The following is a 9,706-nucleotide window of genomic DNA, read 5'->3' as shown; positions in this document are numbered from 1 at the left end:
GCCTGTTGGTGAATTTATCAAGTCCCTATTGGGGCTCCTATTCTTCCTGCCTTTTCTCCTTATTGAGACCCTGCCTCTCCCTGGCCCAGTCAGTCAGCTTCCCAGAAGAGTATGGACCTGGTAGTGTTGCTTTCTTCGCTTTCAGAGCTACCAGAGCACAGTGGGGTCAGAGCTAGCCCCTGCCCTATTCTCATAGTCCACAGAGGTAGAAACATATCATCAGCACACTGGATGAGGAAGTCTGCTGCTCCTAAATTCCTGACAGAAACCACCTGACCCATCCTCAGATCCCCTCACCTCTAAAACCAAAAAAGCACCTGCTACTTCATTTTAAAGGTGTTCCAATAAGATACATTTCTTTTTTGGGGGGGGGGGCGGGGATTGGACTCTGCCTCTACTAAAACTGTGCTTTTCCCTCCTCCCCTCATTCCTGTCTTCCGCCAGCAATCCAGCTCCCACCCCTGAGTATACCGTCCCGGTTTTTTGGTCAGCTTTGATACACCTAGGAGTTTTATGAATGCCAAGAGTGACAATGGGCACGGGAAACCTCTGGAATTCCATTTACTAAAGAGTATCCTCCAAGCTAGGAGGGTCCTGGCGAATGGGCTGCAAGCCTCTGAAAAGTATTCACAACAGTCATGTGCCAAGTACACACCAGGTAAACTTTGGTTTACACACACACACACACACACACAAGGAAGCAAAGTTGGGGAGGGCCCCTACAAGCATCATGTTCCTTCAGCGTCCAGGAAGCTTCTAAGGCAAAGGAGGAAGACAGAAGGCTGGGTCCCACTGCAGCAGCACATGGGGGGGAGGGGGAGGGCGGATACAATTTTCAAATGCTTCTTCAAATGGAGCTTCTTCAATTAAGGATAAATTTGCACCACACCTTAACCTCAGTTCCCTCCCACTAGTTCAAATGCCTTGGGGTGCACGAAAGATGGGCGGAAGTCTTTGTCCTCTCCCCCACCTAGGCCAGCCCTTTTGCTCCAGTCTCTCCGTAAGGCGTTCGATCGAGCCTCTAGTGGGGCCGGGGAGGGGAGGCGGGGTCCGGGGTTCGCTCCTCCCACCTCCAATGACGGGAGCCTTCCAGCCTACCCTCTCACCACCCTATATAAGTCTTTGCCCGGCCCCTTAGAGTCAAACCCAAAGAACTCTCGCATTTTCCGTTGCCGTGGAGTATCCTCCCGTTATCTCCTTTACAAATGGGCTCTGTGGCCTAGCGCCCCCTTCCCCTGAGCCAGGTCACCCGTGATCGTCCGCCGCAGCCCACTGCCTTACAGGGGCTGCTCGGGAGCCGCCACTAAGGTAAGTAGGACTGGGCTGAGAGGAGATAGAGCTGCAGTCCTCTTTCAGGGGCTGGCCAGCTCCCCCCGCCCGGTCCCTCCCTCTTGGCTTCCCTATGCAGTGAGTCCGGAGCAAGAGGCTAGGGGGAGACCAGGAGGGAAGGGGAGGAGACCCCACCCTCGTAGGGCAAAGTCCAGACTCCATTTTTAAAACTGTCCAGGGAGACGAGCAAAGGAACCAGGGTATTGAGATTTTAATTAGGCAGTTCCAGGCCAGAAAGACATGCGGAAGGCTAAGTGTATCCAAGTGGCAGGAGCAAAGCGTTGAGAAGACTTTGGGTTCTGGTTCTGCTACCTCCGGCAAGTCGCTTAGCGCTCTAACTCCGGCAAGTCACTTAACCTCCTTGGGTCTCAGTTCTCCATATCTGGAAATGGAAAGGGAGACACTCCAGAAGATCTCTAAAAACTATAAAGAAGTAAAACGACAAAACCAGTAAAAGTCCCAAATAAATACTCACATTAAAAAAAAAAGAACCCTCAAGGTTCCTCGATGAAAGAACTCTGAAAAGAGGCTAGATTTGAGGAACTTCGGGCCTTGGCTGAGCATGATAAAATTTAATCGGGGCGAAATTCTGGTCCAACCTTTTATTTTACGGACAAGGAAAATAGGCCCAGAAAGGGTCTTGTTTGACTTCTCAATCAAAATATATTTAAATGTATTCTGTACTAGGTACTGGAATTTGAAAGACAAAACTCCCTACTTCTAAGGAGCTTTCTTTCGACGCGGTGAAGCCCATGCACACATTTAAGTAAATGCAAGAACTTATTGGGGGTTGGGAGGACGGCGGAGAAGGGGCTGTTAGTGAGCAATCCGAACTTCTTTGTGATAAAGCATGACTAACTTAGGATTTGAGCCCAAATTCTCAAATGTGAAGGTCCAGCCCCACTCTTTGGCTACCCCGCGCTACTTCCGCGGGGAAAGGAATCAAGACCCCACTGACAGCCCCAAAATGAGGCGTCTTAAGAAATCGACACCTCCAGAGGTTTTGGAGATCTTAGAAACTGGAAAGGTGCTTCAGTCTTAGCTACTGGCCGGGCGGCAATTGAGGTCTTTCCTAAGTGGCGTGGTTCATTGTAATTACCTGATTTCCGAAGGCTTTTCCACTGTCTTGCTTAGGGACTGCGGGGGTGGTGGGTAATGTTTTCTATAGATTAGGAACCCTTCGGGGGAAAATAATATAAACCACTTCTTCTACAACCTCCACCACCACCACCACCTCCACCTTCCGAGATCCCTACCTTTTTATTTTCCGCCTACCTCCCTGCTGGTGATTATCTTTTCCTGGCCAGTTCCCAAGCTTTGTAAAGCTTTGTTTGCCTTTCTTCTGGCCTCCGCCCTACTGTCTGGGGTGGAGAGGGAACAGTCATTTCTTTCCAACCAGGATCTCTGTGGAGGGGACGGAAAGTATTTACCTACCCTTCCTCCCCCACAGCACGTGTTGGGGCAAGCCTGGCCCTTTCTTTGTGCATCCCCGCCCCCAACCTCCCAGTTCGCCATTTCTAGGTATTTCTCGAGAAGGCGCGGAGGCTTGAATGCATCTGTAGGTTTTTATCAAAAAGAACCAGCCCTCTTGGTCCTCGTGGCAACCTCAGGAATTCTGTCCGCTCAGAGATGCTTCCCAAATATGGCCATTAGAAGGGACCTCACCGTAGTGCTGGCCTCAGGGCTGGATCAATGCTTTTTTAGGTCAAAGTTGGCCTTGGGCCCTGGAAGGCAAGCCTTCCCTGTTTCCACGTGGAGGTCTTAGTCCTGGTCTGAAGCCACCACAACCAGTTCAGACAGAAATGGGGGTGGAGAAGACAAGAGAAAGGTCAGACGCCGGAAACGGACCCAAAACGGTTTCTTGTGAGTCAGTTTTTGAGCACGGTACTTCACCCTCCCTCCCCCCCCCAACCCCCCCCAAAAACATCCCTATGGCATGTGGTCACATAGACCAGGACTGATAGCAAAGTTGGAGGGGGTCGGTATACGTAGAAGCATCCTAGCCTAACCCTGGACGCTTTCCCTGATCTGTGCGCCTGAATAAGAGGCTGACTGAGCCGAAGGATGGAATAACCTGCCTTTTAAATCTGATCTAGAGTAGCATCAATTATGCCCTTCTCATTTAGCCTAGCTTCCTTTGGAGGCTTCTGGGCGGGGCTAAACTGGGGTGGGGAGGCGGGGTCCTGCTGCTCTGGAGAACAGCGCCTTCCCCTCTCTCCCCCGAGATGATCCGGTTCCTGCCCGCCCTAGGTTTCTAAGGGAAGGGACTGAGAGGGAGAGCTAGTTTAGACCCAACACCCCACCCCCAATCCTTCCCCTTCTTGGCTGTCAGTAGTTACAGTGTTACAATCTCGGAACTGGGAATGCTTGGCACTGGACCGGCTGGCTTCTCCGAGCCAGTTTGAACCGGTTTACGATGGAGCTCTGGGTGGGGTGCGGGGGAAGGGGACGCCCCGCCCCCGCCCTGCTGTTTAGGTTATGTAAGGCTGCGGGGGAGGAGCCGCACACCGAGGGACGGAGCAGATAATAGACAGTTGTCTGGAGGAATTAGGGAGAGGCGGCTGGCTTGCCTCCGGTCACTGTACGGAAAGCGCTGACCACGGCAAAGAAGCCAAACAATGTGCTTCTGTTTCTTGTGCAGGCCTTCTTTGTTGCCTGAGAACAGGCAGTTAAAGACGAAAGCCCTCTAGATGTTGCTGCTCTGTGGGCAGGGGCGGGAGGGAGGACGTGAGATGTAAAAGGAGAGAGAAGCTAAAAAATGGGTAGTTTTGTCAGTCCAGAAGAAAAGAGAAAATGCTAAGCTCTGCCACTAAGTTCTGTGATGAAAAAACTTGGCAAGCGAGTTTGATCTCTTACTTTCCACGGGGTCGATGTTAGGTTTCCCTTTAACCAGCATTTCTTAGGCAGCCATTATGCAGGGTTCTGTTCTAAACTATGCAAGTCTAATAAACAAGCATTTATTAAGCACTCACTATGTGTCAGGCATTGTACTGAGCGCCGGAGATACAAATACAAACAAAAAGAAAGATCTTGCCCTCTACGAGCTTATATTCTGGTGGAGGACAAGGCATAAAAGGGAACTGGGAAGGTGTCCTCCCCCAGCCTGGTGACGAGAATAAAGGATTGTCTGGGACCTTGCCTACCAAGTGGAAATTGCCGGAGAAACTCGCCCTTCTCTCCAGAGAATGGAATGAACACATGTGCATGCACACACTTGTTCTGGAGTACAAAGTAGAATAGGATACAAAGGAGCTGCAAGCCTGTTTTAGGATATTTTGAGAGAACACTTAGCCTAGGAGATAAAGCATCAGGGAAGGTTTCCTGACTATTTGAAAACAAGTTTGTAAAAGAACTATCTGGAAGAAAATCGAAAAATGTAAGGGTAATTCCACAATCTGGTGTGACACGTTCATATCTAGCTAAGCTTGAGGAGGTGGTGTTCAGTTATTTTGGAATCACCCGGTAGTTGATACAGGTCCAGGCAAAAGGACTTGAACTTGCAGCAGCTGGGTGGTACAGTGGATAAAGCACTGGCCCTAGATTCAGGAGGACCTGAGTTCAAAGCCGGCCTCAGACACTTGACACTTACTAGCTGTATGACCCTGGACAAGTCACTTAACCCTCATTGCCCCCCCCCCAAAAAAAAGGACTTCAACTAGGGTGGTGTCCAGTTGATAGAAAGGAGAGGACTGATGGGAGAAATGCTGGGGAAGATGCTTTGATAGAGCTCAGCAAGTTGGAGGGAGAGGGAAGAGTCAGAAATGGCTGGGCTTGAAGCCTGGCTTACTGGGATGATGGGGCTGCCTTAATTAATTGTCTGGAGAAATACTGAGAACTCAACTCGAAGTCCAAGTAACCATTTCTCTGAGAATGCCCTCTTTGCCGGTACTCCAGGACACTCTCCTAACAGCCACCCCACCCCCTTTGCTCATTTCCAAGGGGATTTAGTGACACAAACATAGATCTTAGTTATTTTTTTTTTTGGCAGGACAATGAGGGTTAAGTGACTTGCCCAGGGTCACACAGCTAGTAAGTATTAAGTGTCTGAGGCCGGATTTGAACTCAGGTACTCCTGAATCCAGGGCCAGTGCTTTACCACTGTGCCATCTAGCTACCCCCATCTTAGTTATTTTTAACACTCTCAAAATAACAAGGAAGGTAGAAGTGGGATGTCCTATCTATAATTTCTCCAAAAAGGACACAAAAATCATTATTGTTTCATGGGATTGGGATGTATACTTAAAAGACCTATGAGGGTAAGAGGCTAGAATACCCAAGGTCTAACCAGTGATGTTGTACCCATTGTCTTAGAAACTTCTGAAATGAGGTGGAAATTCTCCAATTACCTTTCCTCTTTGAAGAGTCACTCCAACTGTCAAGTATTGGGATCCACATCATAATATCTAACCTCTCTGGAGCTGCAGGGTCCATAGAGCCAGGTCACTAAAGAAGGAACAATTGCAGCCTGGTGGGCATCATTTATGGGGAGAGCCAAAGTGCATCTGAAAACCATGACTGTTTTCCCTGCAGGTTTACATCAGCACAAGAAGAAACAAGCAACATGGCAGCAATCCCGTCCAGCGGTTCACTCGTAGCAACCCATGACTACTACCGAAGTAAGGCCTCCCTGGCACATCAAGTCCTAACCTGGCTAGAACTCTAGGGTCCACTGTGCCTGTGGGCACTCAGCTACCAGTGTACTGCAGGACTGGGGATTTCTGTTGGCACTTTTGAAAATCCATTATCACAATAAAGCATATAGCCCCTAGCTATAAATTGAACTCAACCTGGTGCAAAGATATCAGGGCATGCAGCAGAGTGTAAGTGGAGAGACCACTGGACTCAAGAGGCAGAAGACCCACCCAGGTTTGAGTCCTGGCTCCACCGCTTAGTTGCTGTATGACTTTGGGCAAGTCACTTCACCATTCTGAGCCTCCATTTTCTCATCTGTAAAATAGGTGTAATCCTGTTTATACTACCTACGTCACAAAGTTGTTGGAAGAAAACACCTTATAAACTCTCTTTAATTCTAAGAGTATAGCCCCTAACTCTTACCAGAAGGCATACACATAGCCAAAGATGTACAGCCTTGCAGATCCTTACAACTGATACCAATTTGTGATGTAAGAGTAACTAACCATACAGTTGGAACCTTGATTTGATTAGGCAAAAAATGAAACAAGCAGTAAATTGTTGGAAGAGGGCTCCTTGGGCCTCATGGAAGTGGCAAAATACCAGGGTTTGGGGGGGGACTATGAGTAGCCACCCCAAGAACCGAGATGGGGCTGAAGACTATCTCTATGCCAGGGAAGGAGGCACTAGTGACATGGTGTTTCCTCCCCAGGACGTCTGGGTTCCACTTCCAGCAACAGCTCCTGTGGAAGTGCTGAGTACTCTGGGGAAGTGATCCCCCACCATCCTGGTGAGTATAGGACCCTTACTAACCCTTCTTAGGAACATATCCATTCCTCTATGTATTTTAAACAAAAATGGTATTAGATAAACTGAGAAGCAAATAGCAGTCAAGTGAGAGGAGGGTGAACTGATATAAATTCTCCAGCAGCCAAAGTTAGGCAGAAGGGCTGGGATTTGACCTAAGTATCTGACATGAATGAAAAGGAGAGTTAGATTCTACAGAAGCAGATTGGTAACTACTCTGAGTTGCTACCAAAATGAGTGACTCTCTCTTGGATGTTCTAGGTCTTCCCAAATCAGACCCAGGCCACTGGTGGGCGAGCTTCTTCTTCGGGAAATCGAGTCATCCATTCATGACAACTGTATTGGAATCCCCAGAGCAGTAAGTGAACCTCTGATTGGAGGTAGCTATGTAATGGGCTTGGAACGTGAGGGCAAGGGAAAAAAGAGTTGAGTGTGACTTAGGAAAAATTATATGATTTTGGCAACCTGACTTAAGACACACACACACACACACACACACACACACACACACACACACACACATTAGCCTGCCATTAGTTTACCTGTTCATAACTCTGCAATGAGTGAGAATTTATTACAACATGAAATACAAGAAAAATGAACTGGGACAGGCTAGAAATTGGGGCAAGGGGAAGGGAGTGGTGGAGAAAGGTTACCTAACCCAGCACCTCCTTGAGTGCTGGTGCTTTCTGTAGCAGGGAAATTGATTGATGTTTGACTTCTCCTAATGCTTGACTTGCAGCTCAAAAACTTTCCAGGTTGCTCATGGCACGATCACCTGTGACCTGGCTCAGGAGGCCATGAGGAAGCGGCATGTCAGCGAACCCAGCAAAACCAACACTGGGCCTTCTGCATGAGCAGCAGCACCCTCTGTGCTGCTCCCCTGCTTCTGAAGTGTGCTAGGCATCAGAGCCCATTTCCCCTTCCCCCCCCCTCCCCCTTCCCTTCCCTTCCTTCTCCGAACCTATTCCCTTAGAATAGACAGGCTGCTTAAGTGTAGAAATAGTTGTGTTGTGTGTGTGGTTTTTTAAAAAAGGAAAACAAAAGCAAAACACCAAAAAACAAGTAAAAGAAACCACACTTATCGTTTGTTTTTTTTTACTATCCAAATCACCTGTGTGCTTTCCAGCAGCCTCAGTAACTTTGTTTACTTTGTACTCAACAGAAACTAATAAACTTTGAGCAGCCTTTTAATGCTGTGTGTGCCTTAGTAGAGCATTTTCCTCCCTTTTGGCTTGGCCCATTCCTTCTCTTGGTAGCAACTCTAATCACCTATTTGCAGCCTGGAGTGTGAACCAGATTAAAAATCCAGTTTCTTTGAAAGGGCATTTCCTATATTAGAAAGAACCTGCTGCAGGTGGTTAAGCAGGAAGCAATTAGCAAGAGAGAAGTGGGATGATCAGGAAAGAAGAGAAAAAGACTGAAGAGGAGGAACTCAGTCTTGCCAAAACTGAGGAATATTCAGTGCTTGTCTGTGTCTACTGAGGAATGCTTGAGGGGGTATTGTGCTTCCCCTGCCCCTCCCTTTCACTTTAGACTTCCCTTCTACCTGCTGTATTCTTAACCCCAGACCTCCCTCAGGATCCTACCATCCTAGGGCAAAGAAACCAGGGCCCCAGGCTATCTGCTATGTATCCCCCAAGAAAGACTAGAAAGGTAGGGACCCCCCAAAATAAGGCCTGCATTGTTAGGAATGGAGAAGAAAGCATACGCTGAGGAACTGCCAGGTACTCTAAGCCCCTCTTACTATAGGAGAAACTAGATATTTCTTAGAGACCCTCAAGGAACCAAGGTCAACTAGGAATTAGCTGTGACTTCCTTTCATTTCCCAAAGAAATTGTAATTACCAGAGTCCCAACTTTGGCACTCCCTACCCCGCTTCACCCCTAGCTGTAGGGGGACAAAGGGGTAACTCCTAAATGAATTGGCAGCACGCTTTGTCTGCTTTTTTCTTTCTTTTATTTTTTTTGCAGAGCAGTGAAGGTTAAGTGACTTGCCCAGGGTCACACAGCTAGTAAGTGTCAGATGTTTGACACCGAATTTGAACTCAGGTCCTCCTGAATCCAGGGCCAGTGCTTTATCCACTGTGCCACCTAGCTGCCCCCTTTGCTATTCTAAGAGAGAATATGAGTGTTAAGCCCCATGCTCAATCACTAGAAGGTGAACTTTATGAAGGAGGGCAAGAAATAAGCATTTACATCACACCTGGTATATGCTTAGCACTTAACTCATTTAATCCTCACAACAACCCTAGCTGGTAGGTGCTATTATTTCCATTTTAAGGAAACAGGCAAATGGAGTTTAAATGACTTGTCCAGGGTCCACACAGCCAATATAGGTCTGATTTAAACTGGAGTCTACTTGACTCCAAGTTCAGTGCTCTATCCACTGTGCTACCAACTGCCACATGAGCCAAGAAAGTCAAAGCATCATGGGAGGTTTGTCCACCTTTCTTCCCTTTCTCCCTTACCCCTTTCCTGTGCCGTCCAGACAACTAACTAGCCCTGATTCATCCAGCAGTTGCAGTTATATAGTTAGGCACTGACTCGGGTAAACACCTGAAAATCTAGAACTATACAAAAGATGGAGGAACAAGAAAAGTTTGCTGGTTTATTCAAATTATGAAATAATTGTTTAAACAAGTTACCTAATGCATGGAAGTAGGATTGTATTTGTGCTGTTGTTAGAACCTGTGTAGTGCTTGAAGAGACCCTGGGGCATAAATTAGCCTTGAAAGCACCTGCTTGCCTTCTCATGTAGGCAGGTGGATTTATGAGATTGGGGAAGAACTCTTCCCAAGAGGGAGATTTCTCTCTGGAGTCACTCTCCCTCCATTCCTAATCCCATTAATCCTGGCATTCAGGGCTTTTACCCAGGCCTTGCCATATCACCTTGAAAGGTAATGTTGTTCTTAACCCCAAGACTCAGGGCTCTAACA

The 9,706-nt window shown here is 47.8% G+C and overlaps 1 protein-coding gene across 1 annotated transcript; it reads left to right on the top strand.

Annotated features, from left to right (window-relative positions):
- Positions 1-1,125: 1,125 nt before the first annotated feature.
- Positions 1,126-7,928, top strand: PPDPF (pancreatic progenitor cell differentiation and proliferation factor). The gene is made up of 5 exons (XM_043988608.1): positions 1,126-1,308; positions 5,860-5,945; positions 6,674-6,751; positions 7,030-7,126; positions 7,511-7,928. Exons 2-5 carry the CDS (start codon positions 5,891-5,893, stop codon positions 7,623-7,625), a joined length of 345 nt encoding a protein of 114 aa, XP_043844543.1. The 5' UTR covers positions 1,126-1,308; positions 5,860-5,890; the 3' UTR covers positions 7,626-7,928.
- The last annotated feature ends 1,778 nt before the right edge of the window (positions 7,929-9,706 follow it).

This window comes from Dromiciops gliroides, chromosome 2 (assembly GCF_019393635.1).
Source record: "Dromiciops gliroides isolate mDroGli1 chromosome 2, mDroGli1.pri, whole genome shotgun sequence".
Lineage (NCBI taxonomy): Eukaryota > Metazoa > Chordata > Mammalia > Microbiotheria > Microbiotheriidae > Dromiciops > Dromiciops gliroides.
Note: the sequence above shows the minus strand (reverse complement) of the source record. Positions and strands in the feature narration are given on the sequence as shown.

Bases quoted from the DNA above. Each gene is read 5' to 3' on its own strand.
- PPDPF (XM_043988608.1), top strand. From the start codon at position 5,891: ATGGCAGCAATCCCGTCCAGCGGTTCACTCGTAGCAACCCATGACTAC. The intron at 5,946-6,673 runs GTAAGGCCTCCC...TTTCCTCCCCAG, and splicing joins AACCCATGACTACTACCGAA to GACGTCTGGGTTCCACTTCC. The intron at 6,752-7,029 runs GTGAGTATAGGA...TGGATGTTCTAG, and splicing joins AGTGATCCCCCACCATCCTG to GTCTTCCCAAATCAGACCCA.